General features: G+C 45.0%; 1 protein-coding gene across 1 annotated transcript; it reads right to left on the bottom strand.

The window, feature by feature from the left end:
* Positions 1 to 433: 433 nt before the first annotated feature.
* LOC129703342 (keratin-associated protein 10-11-like) lies at positions 434 to 27985 on the bottom strand. Its single transcript, XM_055645709.1, has 5 exons — positions 27163 to 27985; positions 12916 to 13548; positions 7155 to 7291; positions 4987 to 5167; positions 434 to 1402 (listed from the first exon to the last, which is right to left on the bottom strand). Exons 1-5 carry the CDS (start codon positions 27340 to 27342, stop codon positions 1385 to 1387), a joined length of 1149 nt encoding a protein of 382 aa, XP_055501684.1. The 5' UTR covers positions 27343 to 27985; the 3' UTR covers positions 434 to 1384.

Below are 27985 nucleotides of genomic sequence, written 5' to 3'. Positions count from 1 at the left end.
CAAGATGGATTCAACAGTGGCTGAATGGGAGAAGCCAGAGGGTAATGGTGGATGGCTGTTTATCGGGTTGGAGGCAGGTGACTAGTGGGGTGCCTCAGGGATCTGTGTTGGGTCCTTTGTTGTTTGTCATGTACATCAATGATCTGGATGAAGGTGTGGTAAATTGGATTAGTAAGTATGCAGATGATACCAAGATAGGGGGTGTTGTGGATAATGAAGAGGATTTCCAAAGTCTACAGAGTGATTTAGGCCATTTGGAAAAATGGGCTGAAAGATGGCAGATGGAGTTTAATGCTGATAAATGTGAGGTGCTACACCTTGGCAGGACAAATCAAAATAGGACGTACATGGTAAATGGTAGGGAATTGAAGAATACAGTTGAACAGAGGGATCTGGGTATAACCGTGCATAGTTCCTTGAAGGTGGAATCTCATATAGATAGGGTGGTAAAGAAAGCTTTTGGTATGCTAGCCTTTATAAATCAGAGCATTGAGTATAGAAGCTGGGATGTAATGTTAAAATTGTACAAGGCATTGGTGAGACCAAATCTGGAGTATGGGGTACAATTTTGGTTGCCAAATTATAGGAAGGATGTCAACAAAATAGAGAGAGTACAGAGGAGATTTACTAGAATGTTGCCTGGGTTTCAACAACTAAGTTACAGAGATAGGTTGAATAAGTTAGGTCTTTATTCTCTGGAGCGCAGAAAGTTAAGGGGGGACCTGATAGAGGTCTTTAAAATGATGAGAGGGATAGACAGAGTTGATGTGGACAAGCTTTTCCCTTTGAGAAAAGGGAAGATTCAAACAAGAGGACATGACTTCAGAATTAAGGGACAGAAGTTTAGGGGTAATATGAGGGGGAACTTCTTTACGCAGAGAGTGGTGGCGGTGTGGAATGAGCTCCCAGTGGAAGTGGTGGAGGCAGGTTCATTGGTATCATTTAAAAATAAATTGGATAGGCATATGGATGGGAAGGGAATGGAGGGTTATGGTACGAGTGCAGGCAGGTGGGACTAAGGGGAAACAAATTTGTTCGGCATGGACTTGTAGGGCCGAGATGGCCTGTTTCCGTGCTGTAATTGTTATATGGTTGTTATATGGTTATATGGTTTGAACAAAGCTTTACCCTGGGGTTAAGTCATTTGACAACTAACATTCACTTTTGCACAGGTTTTTTTTTTATTTTTTTGATAATGCCAAATGCATGATTTATTGTCATAGATTTGTAAAAATTTGAAAGGCAAAATACTTCGTTGCATGAATCTCTTCAATATCGCAAGTGTCCATAATATAGAAATCTCAGTTAATCCATTCTCAGCTTTTTTTTAATAAAAAGTTACAAAACGTTTGTTGATTTGCTTAGAACGCACCTCAGCCTTTAGTTACATGGGAGTATAGCCCTAGGGAGAGATAATAAGCATTGTGAGAAATTTACAATATCCGTTGCACAGTAAATGAAAAATAATGCTGTTTTTTTAAATTAGTTTTAAGTAAATTTAATTTACAGTCATAGAGTCATAGTCATACAGTGTGGAAATACTTCATTCCAACTTGCCCACACTGACCAATATGTCCCATTTGCATTAGTCCCACCTGCCTGCGTTTAGCTCATATCCCTCTAAACCTGTCCTATCCATGTACCTGTCTAATTGTTTCTTAAACGTTGTGATAGTCCTTGCCTCAACAACCTCCTCCAGCAGCTTGCTCCATATACCCACCATCCTTTTTGTGAAAACGTTAAGGGGCTGTCCCACTTGGGCGACCTAATCTGCGAGTTTAGAATAGTGTCTTTGACCTTCAAACTTGCAGCATGGTCGACACGAGGTCCTATGAGGTAGCTGGAATTCTCCTACATGCTCGAGGGAAGTTCCTGAATAGTCGTGGCCTCAGCTAGGTCGCGGAAAGATTTTCAGTATGTTGAAAAATTTTCCGCAAGTAAAATTTGGTCGGCATGGGTCTTTTTAACTCATAATGCAGTGGAGTGGGGTCGCTATGTAGTTACAAGCAGTCGAGGGCAGCCGTAGGCAATCTCCTTTGCTGACTGGGCATTTTGATTGGCTCATTAGAGTTTTCAGGACCTAGGAAAAGCTACCGGTAGGTAAAATGCCCGCTAAACTTAATTATACTTCTTAAAATTGTCTCCATTCCTTCACCCCCCCCTTCCCCCCCCCCCCGCCCTCCGCGCCCGTTAAGCGCCTTGAGTATCTAGAAAGGCGCTATATAAATCCCATCCATTACATTACCGTTACTGTGCAGCCATTTTACCTTCTTCATCATCGCGGGTGTGAATTTCAGACAGTGCTCCCCCACTTTCCCTGACCCTCATTATGCACTCCAGAGAATAGAGTCGCAGCCTGCTCAACTCCCTACAGCTCAGATCCTCTAGTCCTGGCAACATCCTTGTAAATCTTCTCTGCACACTTTCCAATGTAACATCTTTCCTAGAACACAGTGCCTAGAACTGAACACAATACTCTAAATGCGGCCAATGTCATATATAACTGCAACATGACCTCCCGACTTCCATAATCATTTTATTTCTCATTCAAACCAGACAAAGTGACAGTGACAGGGCAAAATGAATAACCAGAGGACAAGAGAATATTAAAACTTATATCTGAAAGCATGGTATCTCGGGACATGTGGTGGCACAGTGGTGCAATGGTAGAGTTGCTGCTTTACAGTGCCAGACACACAGGTTTGATCCTGACTACCGGCGCTGTCCGTACAGAGTTTGGACTTTCGCCCTGTGACTGTGCAGATTTTCTCTGGGTGCTCCGGTTTCCTCCCACACTCCAACGAAAGCAAGTTTTTTAGGTTAATTAGCTTCTGTAAATTGTCTCTATTGTGTAGGATAGAACGAGTGTACGGGTGATTGCTGGTCACCCATATAACAAATAATCTGCTTGGTTTTGCATGCAACAGATTTAAGAATAGCTTTTTCCCCGCTGGGATCAGACTCATCAACGGACCTCTCATATGCTTAGTATATATTCCTGATCTTTCAATCTACCTCACTTTTTATATGTGCACTTTCTCTCTAGTCGCAACATTATATTCTCCACTCTTTTTCCTTTTCTTCTTGTACTAGCTCATGTACTCCTGTATAACTACACTCATGTATGGCATGACCTACCAGGATAGAATGCAAACCAAAGTTTTTCACTATATCTCAGTACGTGTCCACGTGTCACCGAGTCCACGCCGACCATCGATCATCCGTTCACACCAGTTCTTATCCATCCCCTACACACTAGGGGCAATTTACAGTGGACAATTTAACTGCAACTTTGTGCTTTCTCAACAAAGCCACAAGCATAATCAAGGACAAGTCTCACCCCAGTCACTCCATCTTCTCCCCTCTCCCATTAAGCAAGAGGTAGAGAAGTTTGAAAATGCATACCTCCAAATTCAGGAACACTTTTTTCTCAGCTGCTTTCAGGCAAATGAAAAGTCCTCTCACCAGCGAGAGTGCAGTACTGACCTCCCATCTAGCTTATTGGAGACCTTTAAACTATGTATCTTTAATCGGACAACTTCAAAGAAACTCTGAACTATAACAGCCTACTGCATTTTATCTGTTTATTTATGTGTGTATATATAAATATTCTATGGTATATGAACACACTGATCTGATCTGTATTTATGTTTACAATATTCTGTTCTGCTGCATCAAGCAAGAATTTCATTGTCCTATCTGGGACACATGACAATAAACTCTCTTGACGTGACTTGACTTGATCAGATTTCAGTGTTGTATCTTGCACTGAACGTTGTACCGTTTATCCATTATCAGTGCACTGTAGTCATCTTGATCGTATTCATATATAGTCAAGAGTAAAGAGTGTTTTATTGTCATATGTCTCTAAACGGAACAATGAAATTCTTACTTCCAGCAACATGTCTTTTCTTTGACTGGATAGCAAGCTAACAAAAGCTTGTTCATTGTACCTCGGTACACTTGACAATAATAAACTAAACTAAACTAATAATCTAAACTCTCAAGCCTTGATGATGAAACCGGAGCACCCAGAGGAAACCCACGCAGTCACGGGAGAACGTGCAAACTCCACACCGATAGCACCTGAGGTCAGAATCGAACCTGGTGCTGTGAGGCAGCTGCATCACACTGCCACAGCATGGCTCCTGCATTTAAGTAAGGACGAGTCTCACCTCAGGCACTCTCCTCCCCCTCTCCCATTCGGCAAGAGGGACAGAAGTGTGAAAGCGCACACCTCCAGATTCAGGGACAGTTTCTTCCCAGCTCTTATCAGGTAACTGAACCATCCTATCACCAACAAGGGAGCTGTCCTGACCTCCCATCTCCCTCAATGGAGACTCTTGGACTATCTTTAAAACCGGAATTTACAGGACTTTGTAGACTTTAAAGATGCAGCCCGGAAACAGGCCCTTCGGCCCACCGAGGAAACCGGAGCACAGGGAGGAAACCCACGTGGTCACAGGGAAAACGAACAAACTCCGTACAGACTGCGCCCATAGGTAGGAACCAACCTGGGTTTCTGGCTCTGTGAGGCAGCAACTCTACTGCTGTGTCACCGTGCCACTTTTATCTTGCATTAAATGTTATACCCTTTAGCCTATATCTGTACACGGTGGATGGTTTGATTGCAATCACATATTGGATTTCATCTGGCTGGTTAGCATGCAGGGAAAAAGCTTTTCACTGTACACGTGACAATAAACTCAACTAACTGAAACTAATTGAGCTAATTCGAAAATAGACACAAAAAGCTGGAGTAACTCAACGGGTCAGGTCACACCTCTGCATCCTTTGCTCCAGAGATGCCGCCTGACCCGCTGAGTTACTGCAGCTTTTTGTGTGTCTATCTTCGGTGCAAACTAACATCTCCAGTTCCTTCCTCCACGTTAAGCCTAAATCATTACTGGATTACTTGGCCAACACATGATGCTCAGGACTCTTAAGAAAATTGAGTCAAACTTTAAAGAATCTTGCTGGGATTACCTTGAAACATTGACTGTGTTTGCAGAACATTCCAAACAGAATATTGACGAGCAGCGCGACACATATAATGAACTGAACAGCACTGGTCACCAGCAGGATGGAGAACAACCTGACGTGCCAAGGGATCACATTTTCCGGCTCCATACACTTGTTCCACAGGTTGGGATCATTCAGGTAATTTCTGTCAACCAAGCATAAAGAATAGTTCACAAATCTATAAAGAAATCCATAAAGAAAGTCTACTGAGTACAGATCCACCACCGATTATCCGACAACTGGTGGTCCAGCACCTCCGTTAATCCGGACAAAATTATTAGAGTGTGTTTAAAATCCAACCCCCCTGGAGGTCCCCCTGAAAATGTGCCTCCCAGGCTGGGTGAGGTGGCTGATCGCAACCTCATCGGGACTTCCGTGGCCAATCGGTGGGTTGGGTTTGCCCCCTGCGAAAATAGACAATAGGTGCAGGAGTAGGCCATTCGGCCCTTCGAGCCAGCACCACCATTCAATGTGATAATGGCTGATCATCTTCAATCAGTAACCCGTTCCTGCCTTCTCCCCATATTCCCTGACTCCGCTATCTTTAAGAGCCCTATCTAGCTCTCTCTTGAGAACCGGCCTCCACTGCCCTCTGAGGCAGAGAATTCCACACACTCACCACTCTCTGTGTGAAAAAGTGTTTCCTCATTTCTGCTCTAAATAGCTTACCCCTTATTCTTAAACTGTGGCCCCTGGTTCTGGACTCCCCCAACATCGAGAACATGTTTCCTGCCTCTAGCGTGTCCAAACCCTTAATAATCTTATATGTTTCAATAAGAGCCCCTCTCATCCTTCAGACCCAGGGCTCTGGAACGCTGGCCTGGCTGGAGCTGGTAGATCTGTTCCCGTAGCCAATGTCCGAGGCCGACTTTGCGGGCCGGTATCGCGGCTCCACAGCGACCTAGGCGGTACCGTTAGACTCCTCTCAGAGGCCATGCCCTTTTAGACTTTCAGACACAGCGTGGAAACAGGTCCTTCAGCCCACCGAGTCTGCGCCGTCCAACGGCACACCCCGCAGCACTATCCTACACATTAGGGACAATTTACTGAAGCCAATTAACCTACAAACCTGTACCTCTTTAGTGTGGGAGGAAACCGGAGCACCCAGAGAAAACCCACATGGTCACAGGGAGAACATACAAACTCCATACAGACAGCACCCGTAGTCAGGATTGAACCCGGTTCCCTGGTGCTGTAAGTCAGAAACTCTACCACTGCACCACTGTTCCACCTCTGTAAAGGAACATTTTATATTTGAAGTTCAAAATAATAAGTTTAAAGTGCATGAATTTATCATTTAAAGACTTCTTCAAAATAGTGCCATGGGCACATAGGTTTAAGGTGAGAATGGCAAGATTTGATAGGAACCCGAGAAGCAACTCTTTCACTCATAGGGCACTTGAGTGTTATAACTCTTGATCAACTGGGCAAGTGGGCTGTGGAATGGCTAATTGAGTTTAATGCAAATATGTGTGAGGTATTGCATTTTGGGAAGTCGTACCAAGGTGGCACAGTGGTGCAGCGGTAGGGTTGCCACCTTACGGCGCCAGAGATCAGGGTTCGATCCTGACTACAGGAGCTGTCAGTACGGATTTGGTACGTTCTTCCTGTGACTGTGTGTATTTTCTCCGGCTGCTCCAGTTTCCTCCCACATTCCAAAGACGTACAGGTTTGTAGATTAATTGGCTTCGGTAAAAAAAAAAGGTAAAATTGTCCCTAGTGTGTATGACAGTGTAGAGGGTGATCACTGGTCGGTGTGGACTCTGAGGGCCAAAGGACCTGTTTCTGTGCTGAGTCTCTCAACTCTAAAGCCACTTTCGCATCCACTCCTTCACATTCGAGACATTTTACAGAGGCTGATAAACCTACAAACCCGCACTTATTCAGGATGTGGGAGGAGAATGGAGCACGGGGAGGAAATCCGTGTGGTCACAAGGAGAACGTGCATATGCAGGTAGGTCCCGAGGTCAGGATCGAACCTGGGACTCTGGTCCTGTGAGGCAGCGGCTCTAGCCGCTGCTCCACCGTGCATACCGGCATGGACCCGGAACCTTTGAGGCAGAGGAAAATGCGGTGCTGAATGAAACAAGGAGACCGGCTCACACTGCACCAATTTGGTCTTCTGCTCCTACCCTTTGTTGAAGGGATGTCTCCATTCACCGAGCTGTGTTACGCGGCACAGTGGACCGGTATCCAACGCCACTGATGACACAATGAAGCCGTATGCAGATCCAATCAATCCAACCACACAGAAAATTAGGACGCAAAGCTAGGAGAGAGAGAAAAACAATAGGTAACGCGCCCAGGAGCTTGATGGTGACGATGATACTTTATTGTCACTTGTACCTAGGTGCAGTGAAATTCTTTATTTTTGCAACACAAAAGAGTTGCCACAAAGGCACTGACAAAGTTACAAGAATTACTCTTCCCTATGTCATCTCCCCCACGCCAGGTCCCCCTTAACTCTCGGGGGGGGTGCCACCACGCTGGGTCCCCCCGTGTTTTCGGCAGCGAGTCACATCCACCTCGGCCGGACCTCGCTCCTACCTCTTGCAAGCTTGCAAGGATGGAGGAAGATGATCTGAGACAACATGCTTTTCTGGACTTGTATAATGAGAAGATTCTCAAGAATGTAGGAATATAAACTAGAAAAATGGCATGAGAGGCGACAATTCTACAAAATGACCAGACATTTATCGCACCTAAAGAATTTGGAGGTTATACTTGCATAATATTCAGCCTTTCAGTATTTTTTCTTGGGTATTTTTTTTCAGTATTGTGGTGATTTCATAAGTTCATAAGTCATAGATGTAGGCCGTTTGGCCCATCGGGTCTACTCCGTCATTCAATCATGGCCGATCTATCTTTCCTTCTCAAGCCCATTCTCCTGCCTTCAACCCGTAATCTTCGACACCCGTACTAATCAGGTACCTGTCCATTTCTGCTTTAAAAGTACTCAATGTCGGCCTCCACAACCGTCTGCGGCAATGAATGCCACAGATTCACCACCCTATCGCTAAAGAAATTCTTCTTCATCTGCTTTCTAAATGTACGTCCTTTTTCTATTTTAACGGCAGCATTTTCCAGTGTTCATTACTTTCTACTTCAATCATCTCCTCCCCTAGGGGGCGCAGACCTGTATGGGTGTGGCTGCCCAGCCTGCAGCTGTCCGTCTTTTCACCTCTTTTTTAAAAAAAAGTTATTGAGTTAAAGTGTTTTGTTTTTTGGAGGTTTAGTCTTTTTTATGTGTGGGGTGGGGGAAGGGGGAAACTGCTTTTCAGGGTCCCTACCTGGTCTGAGAGGCGGCTTTCCTCCGAGCAGTAAACACAGAAAATAGGTGCAGGAGTAGGCCATTCGGCCCTTAGAGCCTGCACCGCCATTCAATATGATCATGACTGATCATCCAACTCAGTATCCTGTACCTGCCTTCTCTCCATACCCCCCTGATCCCTTTAGCCACAAGGGCCACATCTAACTCCCTCTTAAATATAGCCAATGAACTGGCCTCAACTACCTTCTGTGGCAGAGAATTCCAGAGATTCATCACTCTCTGTGTGAAAAATGTTTTCCTCATCTCGGTCCTAAAAGATTTCCCCCTTATCCTTAAACTGTAACCCTTTGTTCTGGAGGCAGTACCTTCGACCCGTCCTCGTGGCCTACCAGCGGGCCTGGAGCGGCGTTTCCTGATGGACCGGCCAGAACATCGGCTTCGGCGGCAGCACAGCATTGGAGCGCTATAGCGGAGCGGGCAATGCCTTGCCCGGGTCACCGCGCTGGAACATTGCGGAGCAGCGGGTCTGTGGAATGGCCAGCTACGGTCAGCAGCGCTGAATTTTACATCGGGAGCTTGGGATCTCTCGCCAAGATCACCAGTGGTGGAGCTCCATCCAGCACGGCCTGTTGGCTTCGGAAGCCGCAGTCTCCAGTAAGGATGCGGCCGTTCCAGCCGCTGAGAAGGTTCTCCCGACGCCGGAGCACCATCACCTGGCGAGAACGGCCTGAAAGTTTGGGCCCCGTAGCTGCGACTGCGGAGGCCTCAATAGGCCCGACTATGGGGATGGGGACTGGACTTTGTGCCTTCCCTCACATTGGGAACCACTGTGGGGGGATGTTTTTATGTTTTATGTTAAATTCTTCTTTAATGTTGTGTTGTATTCTTATTAATGTGCTGCAATGGTAACTTGAATTTCACTACAATAATTGGTGTACTTAACAATAAATGAACCTTTGAACCATCACATAATTTTAAATCCTCCTTTAGCAGACAAAATAACAGAGAGGACAAAGGTGTTTCCTTGGGTTAAGATTACAATGGGACTATTCAGAACTCAGACAAAGGAACCTATCAATGGTCACTGGAGATGCTGCCTCACCCATTGATTTACTCCAGCACTTCATGTCCTTTTGGATATTAAGCAACATCAACAGTTTTTTGTTACTGGGCTCAAAGTGCAATGAGCCTCTAGAGGTAATTCCCAACAGAACCCAACTTATCTATGAAGATTGTTGAGTGCAGGGAACAAGGGAACATTTCAGACTTTGGTTGATGCGTGACAATTAACCAGGGGATTGATTAAGCCTTGTGAAATCCATGCAGATGAATGATGTTGTGAAACTCATTAGTCAAGATGTAGTTGTATTATTGAATGGACTTATAACCTACTGACATGTAATGATTCTATTTACACTGGGATTGTTCCCATTTGTGTGCAGATTCCACTCCACTGGATCGATGGTCCTTTTACCTAGTGATCCCTGCCGCCATGGACAGAAATCCCGGGTGGGATGGGTGGGACACGTCACTCCCATGTTCTGAGAGGTGGGCGACATCCCCCCCCCATGTTTTCTAACCAGATTTTGAAATTTGGTGAAAAAACAAATCTATTAAAATCTCCGCTTTCTGCGAGACTGTGGGGGTGTCACAGTTAAGCGCTTGTTAAATGTCTATTAACATCGTATTAACACGATGTGTCACCAATTGTGTTTTGACCTTCAAGTATTACTGAAGGTGTTCACGGAGAATTTCTTAAAGCTGTCTGATGCGGGTACAATTACCATTTGAACTAATTGGATGTATTGGTGGATGGGAAAGATTTAAACGGGTAGCGGATTTAAACGGGTCAGATCATTAAGGGCTCTGGTCGAATGGGTTTCCTGGCTGGCTTGCAGGTTAGTCCCTCATTCACGGTCACTCACGTTATTTAGTATTTTTTCCCATCTCTCCCTCTCCCTCCCCCCTCCAAGGTTGGTTCTTTTGAATGTTTTGAAAGATTCAAGCGGGTATCAGATGCTTCTTAAGGGCTGAATCGGCCTGTTCGAGTGGCCTTTCATCACCCGACGTGGCTTAAAATCAAACTGCTGCGTCGAGGCAATCGAGTCTCCCGATATTGAAGCCTCCACCGGCCGATTTTAAGCCGCACCGGGCGATGAAAGGCCCCGCAAACGGGTCGATTCAAGCCCCACGATTCGAGGTGGACAAAGCTGCTGTTGCTGGAGTTTGGGGTCGGTCACCAACCAGGTCAGCTCCCGATGTTACCGTCCACAGGGCCCACGGCCGAAGCCTCCGAAGCCTCGGTGTGTGTGTGTGTGTGTGTGCTAGTGCGTGCGGCCACCAAGAAATTTTGCCCCCCATGTTTTGACAGCGATTTCCGCCCCTGCCTGCTGCGCAATCCTTATTTACCAATACCGACGGAAACAGGCCCTTCGGCCCACCGAGTCTATGTCGACCAGTCTATGTGGCGCTGTCTGTATGGGGTTTATACATTCTCTCTGTGACCGCATGGGTTTTCTCAAAGTGTAGGTATGTTACAAAACCTACCTGAATCGTGGCTGAGCATCTGCCCCACCCCTTGTGCGCGATTTTGGCGCTGTTTAGAGGGGGCGGGTTTAAAACGCGATTTTTACTAGGCTGTTCCAATCGAAAATGTTCAGCCTAGTAAATCATTAACGGAAAATCGCTGAAAGACCCCGTCGCAAAAGGTATTATTAGTTTTTATGGCCTTGTATAATATTTATAGTAGTTTAAAAATCACTCTCTCACTCTGCAACCTCTCGCAGCCCCAGGGTTTTATAAAGCAAACAATTAAAGGTATGTACCTTATTTTTACATTAAATGGGGCTTCTTAAGAACCCTGTATATAAAGTTTTCTATAGCGAGTAGTTCATTTTGGGCTCTTTATATCCCGCAGTATTTTTCTGGGCACTTGAGGGCACAAATCCAGCGCAATGTGAACGTTCTAAACCAGCGCGTTCACAGAAACCCACTAGAAAGCCGATTTAAATTGACTAATTTACAGCAAATGAACACTAAAATCCTTCCATTTGGCCTATAAATTGATGTAAATGAGATTTAAAAATCATGTTTTATTGTGAATTATTTGTGAATATTATTTGGACACTTGGGCTATTTAAAAATGTTAATCATTTATTAAGAAATGGATAGATGTTTACATCTAGTAATTGAAGTTCGAAATTAGCTACAATTGGGTAACTAACTAATTATATGCTTTAATTTCAGGTCATCCAAGTAAGATTATTTTATATTTGTTTCAGAATGCTTCAATCTATGATAACTGAAAATTTCATTCAGTTCACTTAATTTTTAAGAAGGTTATGGGCTTTTGACTGTCCACGATCACACCTTTTTTGTTATGTCCATAGAAAATCAATAGGGAACAAGATGCTAATTTCCGAGTATGAAAATGGCCATAACTTTTTTATTACTTGAGATATGAAAGTGAATTAGGTGTCAATTTAAACTTATTGTTATGCTTTATCTGATGGGATAAATTGCAGACTTGATTTTTTAAATCTCAAAATTTTGTAACATTGCTACAAAGTGCACCCGTTTCCTCCTATACTCCAAAGACGTACAGATTTGTAGGTTAATTAACTTTGTAAAATTGTAAATTTTCCTTAGTGTGTTTAGGATAGTTTTAGTGTGCAGGTATCGCTGGTCAGCGCAGTATTCGTGGGCCGAAGGGCCTGTTTCCGTGCTGTAATACACTAAAGTAAACTAATAAAAAGTTCTTTGACCTAAAACATTAATTCCCTTTGTCTTACCTCGGTACACGTGACAATAATAAACTCAAACTAAAGTAAAATAAACTATTCTAAACTAAACTAAAGTGCTGTAACAGCATTTAAAGGACATTTGGAGGACATGTATCGGAAAGGTTTAGAGGGATATGGGCCAAATGTAGGCAGATGGGAATAGTGTAGGTGTGGGAGATAGCAACCTTCACGTGGTCCACCCTGTTTCGATGAATGCTATCAACCTGGCGTGCACAAACAGAAGATCAAACAGAACAAGTTGCCTCACAACTTTAGGCTGTGCACGCCATACGCAAGATGAAGGAATAGTGTAGATGGGCATCTTAGTCAACAAGTAGGGCTGAAGGGCCTGTTTCCATGCTGTATGACTATGACTAGTGATTAGTTTAGTTAGTTTAGTTTCATGTAGTTTAGCTGTTTTGTTTAGTTTAATTTAGTTTAGTGTACAAAATCATGAGAGGAACAGATCGGGTAGACGCAGTCTCTTGCCCAGAGTAGGGGAATCAGGTTCCAGATGACATAGGTTGAAGAGGAGTGGGGAAAGATTTAATAGGAACCTGAAGGGTAACTCTTTTTTACACCAAGGGTGATAGGTATTTGGAACAAGGTGCCGGAGGAGGTAGTTGAGGCAGGGATTATCGCAATGTTTAAGAAACATACTGACAGGTATTGTATAGGACAGGTTTAGAGGGATATTGGGCCAAATGCGGGCAGGTGGGACTAGTGTAGATGGAGCTTGTTGGTCAGTGTGGGCAAGTTGAGTCAAAGGGCCTGTTTCCACGCTGTTTGACTCGGTGACTATGACTCTGTGATAAGTAATCGCCTGCTTGCTTTGCTTACCGGAAATTTCCGGATGCATTGGCTTGGCTTGCATTTGCAGAATTGTGGGCAGGTGCAGTCACTGTCCTGGCAGACGATGCAGATGGCACCCAGGCATCCGCAGAAGTTCTGACAGCATTCCCTGCAGGAGCACTTGCGGCAGCAAGCGCATGGTGCATTCTCGGCGCAGAGTTGACACTTGCACTCAGGGCAGGGCTTGCATTGGGGGCATGCGCATGGGCATGTGCAGGGGCAGCAGCGCTTGCAGGGGGGGCACTCGCAGGCGTTCTTGCAGTCGCAGGACTGGCAGGGCTTGCACTCGGGACATGCGCGGCAGGTGGGGCACTCGCATGTAGTGCAGGGGGCGCACACCTGGCAGTCCTGGCAGCGGGGACACTCGCATGCGGCGCAGGATTTGCAGGGCGGGCACTTTTGGCAGGGTTTGCATTCGCAGCGAGGGCAGGCTTCACAGGGCCGGCATTTTGGGCACTTGGAACAGTCGCAGGGAAAGCAAGGGGAGCAGGCCAGACACGGAGAGCATTGCTGGTTAGCGCAGGCTTGGCAGCAGGGAGAGGGGCATTGGCAGGAGTCACAACAGTCCGTGCATTCATTCGTGTCCCAGTATTCCAGGAACACCCACGCCGGGAAGATCATCTACATCGGAGAAAGAAGACAAAACGTTAGCCCTTCATCCCCATTTCCCTTATTTCATTTCTTTCCTCTCATTTTAACAAGCATTCCCTCTTATTTTCCGTGGTTATAACAAGGGGCCGTGAGTCTTGTGACCAGAGCGGTGGCACAGTGGCGCAGCTGGTAGAAGTGCTGCCTCACAGCAACAGAGTCCCACGTTCGATCCTGAGTGGAGTTTGCACTTTCTCCCTGTGACCACGTGGGTTTTCTCCGGGTGCTCCGGCCCCACTCACGTGCCAAAGGTTTGCAGGTTAATTGGACTCTGTAGATTGCCCCTAGTATGTAGGGCTAGTGTGAACAGGTGATCGATGGTCGGTGGGCCTGAGGATCTGTTTCCATGCAGTATCTCTAAACTAAACTAAAATAGGAATTAGAAAATAACAGAAACACCGATATAAGTTTCATGTCAGAGGAGAAAGATTGAATTGGAACTTTTTCACATAGAGGGTGGCGGTTGTATGCGATGAACTGCCAGAAGAGGTAGTTAAGGCAAGTTCTATAACGGGATTTAAAAGGCATTTTGGACAGGTACATGGATTGGAATGGTTCAGGTGGATATGGGCCAAACTTGGGCAGGTGGGACTAGCGTAGATAGGACACCTAGCAGGTCAGGCAGCATCCATGCAGACTGAAACAGTCAACAATAATGTTCTTTCCCCCAGTGGAAACAAAGTCTTTGAATGTTATTTTAAGGCATCTATTTTTTTTAAGGTAGATGGTAAGGGTGTCAAGGGGAATGGGGGGTAGGCAGGAGAGTGAGGTTGCGAGGGAAAGATGGATCAGCCAACATTGAATGGCGGAGGAGACTCGTTGGGCCGAATTGCATAATTCTGCTCCCATGTTTTATGAACTTATGGATGCTCGATAATGGGGTAAAAGATTAATGCATGAAGGTGAAAAACGTTGAGTTCACATCAGATGACAGGGCTGGGAACAATAGATGGGCAGAGTGGCCTCCTCCTGCTCATGCATGACATGTATTACTCAGAAAGGGATGATTCGGCTCATCAAGTCTGTGCTGTTAAGACAGCACACACACACACACACACCATCAGTCCCATCCCCTATCTATTTCCCTACAACTTATTGCCTTCTGTGTAGCCATGAATTCCTGCCATCCCCGTTCTTCTGCCATCCACCAATGCCGTGCCAATTTACAGTTTCACCGACCAGTATATCACGTAGTGATCGTCACACAACACACAAACAGGCCACAAAGTGCTGGAGTAATTTAGCATTCATGCAGCATTTCTAAAGAACGTGGATAGGTGACGTTTTGGGTCGAGCACTTTTGTGTATTAACCATGGAAATGTCAAATACTAGAGGGCACAGCTTTATTAACAACATGAATATCAAATTGTGTGTCACTGCTGGCGCCAGCAATGGCTGCCTCGCTAACAGTCTGTCTGTCCTTTCCTTTTTTCTGTTTAAACAGTATGTGTTAAATGTATGTTTTTAGTGTTCTTTAGCTTGTTTTATGTGATGGGTGGGGGGTGGGGGGTTGGGGGAAACTTTTTCTAATCTCTTACCTCGACTAAAATGCGATTTATTTTCCATATCGTATCTCCGTCCGCACTGCGGCCTAACATCGTGGAGTTGGCGGCCTTTGCTGGAGACCGACTTTTGAGAGCTCCACTGCGGGGAGCCTACGGGACTTTAACATCACGGAGCCAGCAATCCCTTTGCCAGGGATCGACCTCGGAGCTCCAACCGTGGGTGCTTGCGGACTTACATCATGGAGCCCACGGTCTCTGGTCAGACACCAACATCGGGAACTCCAAGACACGAGAGTTTCGATCGCCCCGACGCGGGAGCTTCGACCGCTGGCTGCAGCTTTGATCGCCCCGATCACGGGAGAAATAAAGAGGAAGAAGATTGGACTTCATTGCCTTCCATCATAGTGATGAATGTGGGGAATCCGCTGTGGTGGATGTTTATGTTAACTTGTACGTATTTGTGTGACTTGTTGCTTTTTTTTTGTCTGGCTGTATGCTAATTTGCATATCACTGTACCTTAATTGGTACACATGACAATCAAAGACCTTTGAACTTTTGAAACCTTTGAAATAGTAGAGGGCATAGTTTTATTAACTATGTGAATATCAAATACTGGAGGGCATTGCTTTAAGGTGAGAAGGGCAAAGTTTAAAGGAGATTAGTGGGGCATGTTTTTTTACACAGAGGGTGGTGCGTGCCTGGAACGCGCTGTCGGGGGTGGTGGTGGAGGCATTCTCAATAGTGTCTCGTCCCGAAACGTCACCTATCCATGTTTTCTTGAGATGCTGCCTGACCTGCTGAGTTACTCCACGACTTTGTGTCCTTTTGTGTATTAACCAACATCTGCAGTTATTTGTTTCTACACAGAAACAGGTCCTTTGCCCACCATGCCCATTGTGACCATTACATACCAAACTGCACTCATTCTATTGTCCAGCATTTGGCCAGTAACCCTTTATGCCTTGGTGAATCAGATGCTTGTCTCAATACTTAAACCTTATGAAACACTTCCCCTCTAGTACAACAAGCGACTAAGTTTCTCCCTCAGAAACGTTAACTCTCTGACATGGTTGCACGGTGACGCAGCATTGTTGCCTTACAGCGCCAGAGACCTGGGATCGATCCTGACCATGGGTTCTGTCTGTACGGAGTTTGTACGATCTCCCTATGACCACGTGGATTTTCTCCCGGTGTTCTGGTTTCCTCCCACAGTCCAAAGACATGCAGGTTTGTAGGTTAATTGATTTGTGTAAATTGTCCCTAGTGTGTCGGATAGAATTGGGAATGGGGGGGATTGGGACCTTCCTCAGCCTTCCTTGTTCCTTGCATTGCAGGACTGCTAGAGCTTACACTCTTTCAGCTAGGAAGAGTGACCAGAGAGGCTGCAGAGGAGGTTTACCAGAATGTTGCCTGGATTAGGGAGTATAGCAAAAGGGAGAGATTGGACAGACTTGGTTTGTTTCCTCTTGAATGCTGGAGGTTGCGGTACGACCTGATAGAAATATGTAAAATTACGCGAGGCATAGATAGAGTAAACTTTCTCCCAGGGTGGAAATATCAAATATTAGAGGATCTTGCTTTATGGTGAGATGGGCAAAGTTTAAGCGAGATGTGTGGGGCAGGTTTTTTTTACACAGAGGGTGGCGAGTGCCTGGAACGTGCTGCCAAGGTCGTGTTTGAGGCACTTATGACAGTTATGACAGGAGCTCAATGTTCTTAAGACAATGGAATTGATTGTAGACTTTAGGAGAGCTCCCCCTCCCCTCCCCCCACTCACCATCAACAACACCACAGTCACATCTGTGGAATCATTTAAGTTCCTTGGAACCAGCTTCTCCAAGTTCCTTAAATGGGGGGCCACCATCGACTCCACAGTCAAAAAAGCCCAAAAGAGGATGTACTTCCTGCGGCAGCTGAGAAAACGCAATCTGCCGCAGACAATGATGGTCCAATTCTATATGGCCATCGCAGAGTGTGTCCTCACCTTCTCCATCATGGTCTGGTTTGGCTCAGCCACCAAGCACGACATTCGGAGGCTGCAGCGAATCGTCCGATCAGCCGAGAAGGTTTTTGGCTGCAACCTTCCCTCCGTTGATGAACTGTACACTGCAGGGGCCAGGAAGCGAGCGGGTAAGATCATCTCTGACCCCTCTCTCCCTGGCCACAAACTCTTTGAATCACTTCCCTCTGGAAGGCGACTCCGGACTGTCAAAGCTGCCACAGCCGGACATAAAAACTGTTTTTTTCCACGAGCAGTAGCTCTACTCAACAACCAAACGTCTGTAGCCTCCTTAGGCTCTGGTATTTTATTTCATTCTTCACATGTTTAAATTATAATGTTTTATTTTTAATTGTTTACTGTATATCGTGTTGTTATTTGCAAACAAAGCACCAAGGCAAATTCTTTGTATGCAAACATACTTGGCTAATACAATGTATTCAATTCAATGATAGTGGCATTTAAGAGACCTTTGGTTAGGGATATGGGTATGCATAGAATGAGGGGGGTATGGATTATGTGCAGACAAAAAAGAGTATGTCTTGGCATCATGTTCAGCACAGACATTGTGGGCTGAAGGGCCTGTGCTTGTGATGTACTGTTTGTTTTTTTTAGTTCTAGAGATACAGCATGGAAACAGGCCCTTCGGCCCACAGAGTCACCGGTGACCAATGATCACCTATACACTAGTTCCATCCTACACGCCAGAGACAACTTGCAGAAGACAATTAACCTACAAACCCACACGCCTTTGGAAAGAGCCAGGTAACCGGAACACTCGGAGAAAACCCACACAGTCACGGGGAAAACCGTACAAACTTCATACAGACAGCACCAATCATCAGGATCAAATTTGGGTCTCTGGCGTTGTAAGGCGGCAACTCTACCGCTGAGTCACTGTGCCGCTCATCTATGTCTGTGTTCTACATTCCACAGAAAGAGAACTCTGCCCGTCTAATTTATCCTCATGTCTGAAACAATCTATCTCAAGTAACATGCTGGAGAATCTGCTCTGCACCCATCCCTCCCCCAGTGCAAGCATGTCCTTCCTATAATGGGGCGACCTGAACTGTGCACAGTACTCCACCTGTGGCCTAACCAAGTTGTACCATAACTCTCTGCTGTTTCGATCTGTGCCAAAGCAAATAAAGATAAGTATTCCATATGCTCTATTGATTGAAAGAAACAGCATAGAAACAGGTCGTCCGGCCCACCGAGTGTACGCCCACCATCGATCACCCGTTCACATTAGTTCTGTGTTATCCCACGTTTGTATCCATTTCCTACGCGCCAGGGGCAATTTTACAGAGGCCAATTCATCTACAAAACCACACATCTTTTGCCATATGGGTGGAAACTGGAGTGTCTGGAAGAAACCCACACAGTCACAGGGAGAGTGTACAAACTGCAAACAGACAGCATCAAAGGTCGGGATCAGACCCGGGTCTCTGGTGCTGTGAGGCTGCAACTTTACCGCTGCACCACTGTGCTGCCTTAACATGCTGTATACTTTCTTAGCCAGCCTACCTATCATCCCTTCTTCATTAGGTAATAAGTTCAAGGAGAAATTTTACATCATGTAATCATGGCTGATCTATCTTTTCCTCTCAATCCCATTCTTCTGCCTTCTCCCCATAACCCCTGACACCCGTACTAATCAAGAATCTGTCAGTCTCCGCCTTAAAAATATCCATTGACTTGGCCTCCACGGCTGGCTGTGGCAAACAATTCCATAGTTTCACCACCCTCTGACTAAAGAAATTCCTCCTCATCTCTTTTCTAAAGGCATGTCCTTTTATTCTGAGGCTGATGCCTCTGGTCCTAGACTCTCCCAATAGTGGAAACATCCTCTCCACATTCACTCTGTCCAGCCCTTTCACTGTACACGCTCCTCATTATCAACCACAACGCCAATTTTAATGTAATCTGCAAACATTATTTACACTTTCTATATTTACATCCAAATTGCTACGGTTAATGATAAACAGTAATGGTCCCTATGATACATCATTAATCTAATCACAAAAACAACCCTTCACCATTGCCCTTTGTCTCCTATTACAAAGCCAATTTTGGATCCAATTTGCCAACTTACATTGGATTTCATCAACAACACAGCTCTCATCAATATCTTTTCCACTTTTTCAAAACTTCAGTCAAAATCAGTCAGACGGGTTCTGCTGCTAAGAAAGCAACTGATGTGCCTGTTGTGCCTTTCCTGTCTTCCGTTCCCTGTACCTGCAACACACTTCTTTTTTTTCTCTATTTATTTAGTTTAGTTTAGTTTGGTTTAGTTTAGTTTAGAGAGATACAGCATGGAAACAGCCCTTCGGTCCACCGGCCAGCCGAGACCCCATACACTAGTACTATCCTACACACTAGGGACAATTTACAATTATTACCAATGCAATTAACATCCAAACCTGTATGCCTTTGGAGTGTGGAGAAAACAGAACCCGGAGAAAATTCATGCGGTCATGGGGAGAGCGTACAAACTCCCCACGGTAGTCAGGGTCGAATTTTGGTCTCTGGCGCTGTAAGGCAGCAACTCTACCCCAATGCCACTGTGCCGCCCTGTGCCTGCAACACACTTCTTTCCTTCCTCTACTTATTCTTCTTTTTTTTTTAATTTTACCCTTGACAGCCAACATTACTGAGACTTAGTGACATTATCTTTCACCTGCAAACACCCTGATCACCTATTCCAGTTTTGAATGACTCCCATCTGTCGGATGTGGACTGCTGTCCCCCTTCACATTTGCTTAGGTCCTGTCTTCAGGTATTGAAATTGTCTTTGTCCCAACTCATGAACCAACCTTGTACAACATCCTTTTACTTGTCAATAATTACCTTGAAGCTTATGCTCATACAGCCATACAGCATGGAAGCAGGCCCTTTGGCCCAACTTGTCCATGCCACCCAAGATCTCCAACAAAGTCAGTCCCATTTGCCCTATTTCACCCATATCCCTCCAAAACCTTTCCAGTCAGTGATCCTGTCTGAATGTCTTTGAAATATTTTTAATATGGTGTACAAGGGTGGACCTGCCTCAACCACTTCCTATGGCAGCTCGTTCCTTATACAGCATGTACCGCACCCTGTGTGAAATAGTTGCCCCTCTGGTTCCTATTAAATAATTCCCCTTTAAACTTAAGCCTATGTTGTCCTCTGGTTCTTGATTCCCCATCCCTGGGAAAGGGACTATGTACGTTTATCCTGTCTATGCTCCTCGTGGTTTTACACAGCTCTATCACAAAAATGTTCTCCCACTGACACCTCAGCCCCTAACTTGCTGCGTTCCTCAGGATTGTTGGAGTGAAGGATAATGTAACGGCACGATGGTGCAGCGGTAGATTTGCTGTCTTACAGCGCCAGAGACCCGGGTTTGATCCTGACGATGGGTGCTGTCTGTACAGAGTTTGCACGTTCTCCCCTGAGTAGGTTTTCTCCAGGTGTTCCACTTTCCTCCCGCACTCCAAAGACACACAGGTGTGTAGGTTAATTGGCATGGTAAAATTGTAAATTGTCCCTAATGTGTAAAGGATTAGTGTGTGGGGTACGCTGGTCAGCATGGACTCAGTGGGCCGAAGGGCCTGTATCCGCAATGTATCTTTAAACTAAAAGAACTAAATTAAAAACTAAAGGCAAAAAGTAGATGAGTTTGCCCATCAAATTAGCCCCTTAGTAGGTTGCATCTTCCCAAGGGCTGGGTAGAGCGGATGTGGAGAGGATGCTTCCAGTGGTGGAAGAGTCTAGGACCGGAGGGTACAGCCTCAGAATAAAAGGACGCACATTTTGAATGGAACTGAAGAGGAATTTCTTTAGCCAAAGGGTGGTGAATCTACTGTATGTAATTCATTGCCAAGTCATTGAGTATTTTTTAAAGCGGAGATTGATAGGTTCTTGATTAGTAAGGTTACAGGGAGAGGACAGGAAAATGAATTTGAGGGGGAAAGAAAGATCAGTCATGATTGAATGGCGGGGTAGACTCCATGAGCCAAATGGCCTAATTCTGCTCCTATGTCTTATGGTCTTGACTGGAAAGGATTTTGGTATTTTCTGTCTTGACGTTGGAACCCCGCTCTGATCAGTGACTTAACTCTGCCAACTAGCATATGTGATGATTTTATATAAAGGAATAGTTGGTAAGACTGCTGCATCATATTTTGAAGGCATCCGTGAGATATAAATCCTGGTATCTCTTCCATTGGCCAAAATAACTTCCTCCTACTTGGAGAGGCATAGGTGCATAGGCAGGGAATAAGGGGGTCATAGAACCCCGAGATGGGGGATAGAGATACCAATCAGTCAAGATGTGACAGCCTTGAGGAGCTGAATGGCCTGTTCTTGGTTCATTGTCAGTACATTTCCATACAAGTCTTTCTGAGGTTTACCAACTGATCCTATCTGGTTTGAGGGCAAAGCTTTAAGGTGAGAGGGGAATTAGTTTGAAGATGATTTACAAGGTAAGTAGTTTAACAGAGAGTTGTAGACGCTAGAGTTGGAACCACCCTTCCATTGACTCTATCTACACTTCACGTTGCATCAGCAAGGCCACCAGCATAATCAAGGACCATTCTCACCCCTATCGCTCCCCTCCCATCAGGAAAGAGTTGCAGAAATGTGAAATCGCATACCTCCAGATTCAGGGATAGTTTCTTCCAAGCTGTTGTCAGGCAACTGAACCATCCTATCAACTACAAGAGAGTAGTCCTGACCTACCATCTACCTCATTGGAGACCCCCGGATTATCTTGAATCGGATTTACTGGACTTTAACTTGCACTAAACATTATTCTCTTTATCCTATATCTGTACACAGTGGACGGTTTCATTATAATCATGTACAGTCTTTCTGTTGACGGGATAACATGCAACAAAAAAGCTTTTCACAGTTCCTCAGTACATGTGACAATCATAATAGACTACAGTTGTTTATAGTCCTACACACATGTACAGTGAAGTACAATAAAAATATTGCATGCAGCAGCATCACAGGGACAGGGACGCAGACAAGCATGCAAAAACATAGATTACATACGAACGACACATAAATTCTGCAAGTCAGTGAAAAGAAACAAGACTGTGCAAAAAAACAAGACATTAGGGCAAAACACAATTAGAAAAAATAGTAAGTCCATAATTTTCCTTTGTCAAGGTAGGTTTAAGGCTGTGAAGCTCGATTCAAGAACCTGCTAGTTGTAGGAAAGCAACTTCGCGAACATCGTGCCCGCAACGCGCTTAGCTAAGATAGCATGGTTTAGTTTAGTTTAGTTCACGTTCACAAGTTATAGGAGTAGAATTATGCCATTCGGCCCATCGAATCTTGCTTCTTCTTGGTTTCCTGGTCCTCCAAAATATTCCAAATGGAATTTCAACTGGAAGTGGTGGAGGGAGGACTTATCTACTCCGACATTCAATCATGGCCAATCTCTTCCGCCTTATCCCATTTTCCTGCTTTCTCCCCATAATCCTTGACACCTGTTCCAATCAAGAACTTGTCTATCTCTGCCTTAAGAATATCCACTGGCTTGGCCTCCACAGCCCACTGTGGCATGAGAAACAGTTCAGTGTAGTTTAGTTCTGTCACGTGTATTGAGGTACAGTGAACAGCTTTTTGTTGCGTGCTATCCAGTCAGCGAAAAGCATGTTGTGCTGCTGCAAGTAAGAATTTCATTGTTCCGTTTCGAGACATATAACAGTAAAACACTTTTGACTCTTGGCTATACATGAATACAATCAAGCCCGCCCACAATGTACAGATACAGGATAAAGGGTGGCATATTTAGTGTCAGAAATGCTATTGTTGACATACAGATTTAAAAGAATGGAGCGATTGTAATGAATGATAACAGATGTACTTCTGGGACCAGCACCCAAACAGTCGCCTAGCTTTGGCGCCATCTTGAATCATTGCGCAAAATGCATTTAGATAAGCACATTGCCAGCAAATAAAATTTGAAGGCAGATGTGCAGTTCATCTGTGGCTGAAGCTCACATCTCAACTTTTGTCATCTTCAGACATGATTACTTCAATGCCCCACTTGCTAACATCCCAACCTATGAGATCAAACTCACACAAAGCAGTAAAACTAAAGGACACAAAGTTCTGGAGTAACTCAACGGCTCAGGCAGCCTCTCTGGAGAACATGGATGTCATCAAGATGGAAAGGGTGTAGAGAAGATTTAGCAGGATGTTGCCAGGGCTAGGGGACCTGAGCTTTAGGGAGAGAACTTTAGGAGAGCTCCCCCTCCCCTCCCCCCACTCACCATCAACAACACCACAGTCACATCTGTGAAGTCCTTTAAGTTCCTTGGAATCATCATCTCCAAGGACCTTAAATAGGGGGTCACCACCAACTCCACGGTCAAAAAGACCCAACAGAGGATGTACTTTCTGTGGCAGCTGAGGAAGCACAATCTACCACAGGCAATGATGGTCCAATTGTAGAGTCTGTCCTCACCTTCTCCATCATGGTCTTGTTTGGCTCAGCCACCAAGCACGACATCCGGAGGCTGCAGTGAATCGTTCGATCAGCTGAGAAGGTTGTTGGCTGCAACCTTCCCCCCGTTGATGAACTGTACACTGCAAGGGCCAGGAAGTAGGCGGGTAAGATCATCTTGACCCCTCTCACCCTGGCCACAAACTCTTTGAATCACTTCCCTCTGGAAGGCGACTCCGGACCATCAAAGCCGCCACAGCCAGCCATAAAAACAGTATTTTCCACGAGCTCTACTCAATAACCAAAAGTCTGTAGCCTCCTTTTGCTCTGGTATTTTATTTCATTCACTTGTTTAAACTATAATGTTTTTTTCTTAATGTTTTCATGTTTTATGTTTTATTCTTAATGGTTTACTGTGTGTCGTATTGTTACTTGCGAGCAGAGCACCAAGGCAAATTCCTTGTATGTGTATATACTTGGCCAATAAACTTATTCAGTCATTCATTCATTCATTCATTCAGATTGAGCAGGCTAGGACTTTAGTCCTTGGAGCGTGGGAGAATGAGGCCAGTTCCTATAGAGTGCACAAAATTATGAGAGGAATAGATCGGGTAAATGCAGAGTCTCTTGCCCAGAGTAGGGGAATCAAGAACCAGAGGACATGGGTTTATGGTGAGGAGGGATAGATTTAAAAGGAACTTGAGGGGTAACTTTTTTACACAAAGTACAGAACGAGCTGTCAGAGAAGGTAGTTAAGGCAGGTACTATCATAACGTTTAAAATATATTTAGACAAGTACATGGATAGGACAGGTTGTGAAGATATTGAGAGATATCTTGAGAGATATTTGCAGGCTGATGAGATTAGTGTAGATGGGACGTTGGTTGGTGTGGGCATGTTAGGCCTGTTTCCACGCCATATGACTATGACTACAGATAGGTGATGTTTTAGGTCGAGACCCTTCTACACACAGAGCCTTGCTATCCACCCTGGTCTCTGATCTATTTATCTCAGTCCTCCAACATTGCACATTTGCAATGTGCTTCCTCTTCTTTAAATCCCCACAATGACCCATACCTCTGTCATCTTTGCCAACCATACACACATCTCTCATGAATGACCCAACATCTTGCCTCAAATTCCTTTCAGCTCACCTTTGGCGATTTGTCTTGAGTTGTATGGATACCAAGCTCTGGAACAACCTCCCCATGTATCTCAGTCTTTTGCCCATTTCTTTCCCCCTTCAAGGCATCCCTGTTGTGGCATAGCTAACAGATTTCCTGCCTGATGGCTCCCAACAATCCAGGTTCAATCCTGACCTCCAGTACTGTCTTTAGACTTCAAGCTTTAGAGATACAGCGAGGAATAAGGCCATTCGGCCCACAGAGTCCGTGCTCACACAGTGCACACTAACACTATCCTGTAAGCAAGGGACAATTTACAATTGTCAATTTTTAATGAAGTCAATTATCACACAAACCTGTACGCTTTGGAGTGTGTGCAGTAACTAATACACCTGGAGAAAACCAACTTGGACACAGGGAGAATGTACAAACTATGTACAGACAGCACCCATAGTCAGGATTGAACATGGGTCTCTGGTGCCGTAAGGCAACAGCTCTACCACTGCGCCACTGTGCCAAAGGACTGGAGCAACGTTCCCCAAATATCTCAGTCTTTTACCCCTTGCTTTCCCCCTTCACAATACCCCTGCAGTGGCACAGCTAACAGAATTGCTGCCTCATAGTTACAGCAATCTGGGTTCAATCCTGACCTCCAATGTTGTCTCTATGGAGTTTGCGCATTCTCCCTGTGGCTGTGTGGGTTTCCTCTGAATTCTCCAGATACCTCTCACATCCCAAAAATGTGCAAGTCAATAGGTTAATTGGGAACAGTAAAATTGCCCCATGTAAGGCAAGTGATGAGATCTGGGGTAGATGGTGAGAGTGTAAGGAGTATAAAATGGCTTTGAGTAAGATTATTTAAACATAGGAGCCTGTAGGTCAGTGTTGACCCAATGACTGTAGGTCCTGTTTTCATGCTGGATCTCTCTATGACCCTTTTTCCCAGCCTTCATTTAGTTTGTGGCACATCATGGAAACAGGCTCTTCAGCCCATCGAGTTCACACTGACCATCGATCGCTTATTCACGCTAGTTCTATGTTATTTCACTTTCTCATCCACTCCACACACATTAGGAGCAATTTGTACAGAAGACAAGTAATCTACAAACCCACACTTCTTTAGGAAACCATAACCACAGGGCGGCACATTGGTACAGCTGTTGAAGTTGCTGCCTCACAGTGCCAGAGACCCAGGTTCAATCCTGACCTCAGGAGCTGTCTGTGTGGAGTTTGCACGTTCTTCCTATGGCCATTTGGGCTTTCTCCACATCCTAAAGACATGCGGGTTTGTAGGTTCATTGGGTTCTGTAAATTGCCCCTAGTGTGTAGGATGCAACAGTGGGATAACATAGAACTAGTGTACTTGATCATTGGTTGGCATGGACTCATTGGGCATGTTTCCACACTGTATCTCTAAACTCTGAACTAAAAAGAAAAACCTGCAAGAAACATTGACACAATGCCCAATTATGTTTCCCAATATTTTCTTAGACATTAATTTTCTTTTAAAGTGCAATACAATTTTACAGATTAAAAAAACAATGCATATTCAAGTCTTTCCAAAATGATCAATATTGCTTTTATTTACAAATAGATTCATAGTGATACAGTGTGAAAACAGGCCCTTTAGCCTAACTTGCCCACAGCGACCAACATGTCCCAGCTGCACTAGTCCCACCTGCCTGCGTTTGGTCCATATCCCTCCAAACCTGTCCTATCAATGTACCAGTCTAACTGTTTCTTAAATGTTGGGATAGTCCCAGCCTAAACTACCTCCACTGGCAGCTTGTTCCATTCACCCACCACCCTTTGTGTGAAAAAGTTACCACTCCGAACCCTATTAAATCTTTTCCCCTTCGCATTAAACCTATGTCCTCGATTCACCTGCTCTGGGCAAGACAGGGCATCTAACCGATCTATTCCTCTCATGATTTTATACACCTCTATAAGATCACCCCTTCATTCTCCTGCGCTCCAGGGAATAAAGTCCCAGCCTTCTCAACCTCTCCCTATAGCTCAGCCCCTATAGTCCTGGCAACATCCTCGTAAATCTTCTCTGTACTCTTTCCAGTTTGACAACATCTTGTCAATGTCAACAGCTTGACTGACTATAGAGGTTGAGAGGCCATGTTGCAGTTGTATAAGACATTGGTGAGACTGCATTTAGAGTATTGTGTTCAGTTCTGGGCACCATGTTATAGAAAATTGTCAACGGCTCAAATGTGTAGGAAGGAACTCAAATGTGTAGGAAGGAACTGCGGATGCTGGTTTCAACCGAAGATAGACACAACAAGCTGGAGTAACACGGCGGGACAGGCAGCATGTCTGGAGAGAAGGAATGGGTGACGATTTGGGTCAAGACCCTGAAGAAGGGTATTGACCTGAAATGTCTCCCATTCCTTCTCTTCAGAGATGCTGCCTGTCCCACTCAGTTACTCCAGCTTTTATATTCTATACTCAAATGTTTGCTTTTGTTTTACTTTTGCAATTATCAAAATGAGTGAGTAGTACTTACCAAAATCCCAGAGCCAATGATCCCCCCTAGATACCACACGGTGGAAGAAACGTTTTTTGTGGCATATCTTGTGTCGCCGTTTGGGAAAAAGAGCAATACGTTCACGCAGAAACCGAGAATGGCTAACGCGAGGAGTATTATACCGAGACATCTTGCTGTGGTCCCAGAGCATAGAAACATGATTTCCAGTCAATCTCAGCCCCAGAACTGCCACCACACAGTCCGTGTTGACAGCCTTCTGTTCAACCTCTCACTCCAGTTTGGCGAAGCTTTTGTAGGGAGGGGTCTTCATGATGTAGCAGGGTCTAGCCAAAGGAGACTTCTTTGCACACCATGTTAGTGACTGTGGTGACCTTTGCTTAGCGAATAAACTGAAGCAGGCTGGCCCCAGTGTGCGCACTGATTTCTTTATGACACCACAGAAAAATCTCTGACATCACAGCAACTCCTCGACATCATAAAGTACCTTTAACCTCAAGTCATAGAGTCATAGAGCCATAGAGTCACACAGCATGGAAACAGGCCCTTCAGCCCAACTTGCCCACACCGACCAACATGCCCCATCTACACTAGTCCCACCTGCCTGCTTTTGGTCCATATCCCTCTAAACCTGTCCTGTCCATGTACCTGCCTAAATGTTTCTTAAGTGTTGCGATAGTACTTGTCTCAACTACCTCCTTCGGCAGCTTGTTCCACACACCCACCACCCTTTGTGTAAAAAAAATTACCCCTCAGGTTCCCATTAAATCTTTCCCACCTCCCTTTAAACCTATGTCTTCTGGTTCTCAATTCCCCTAGTCTGGGCAAAAGACTCTGAGCATTT

The sequence above is a fragment of the Leucoraja erinacea genome, chromosome 14, assembly GCF_028641065.1.
Source record: "Leucoraja erinacea ecotype New England chromosome 14, Leri_hhj_1, whole genome shotgun sequence".
In the NCBI taxonomy this organism is placed as follows: Eukaryota; Metazoa; Chordata; class Chondrichthyes; order Rajiformes; family Rajidae; genus Leucoraja; species Leucoraja erinaceus.
This window is presented reverse-complemented; position numbering and strand designations above follow the sequence as displayed.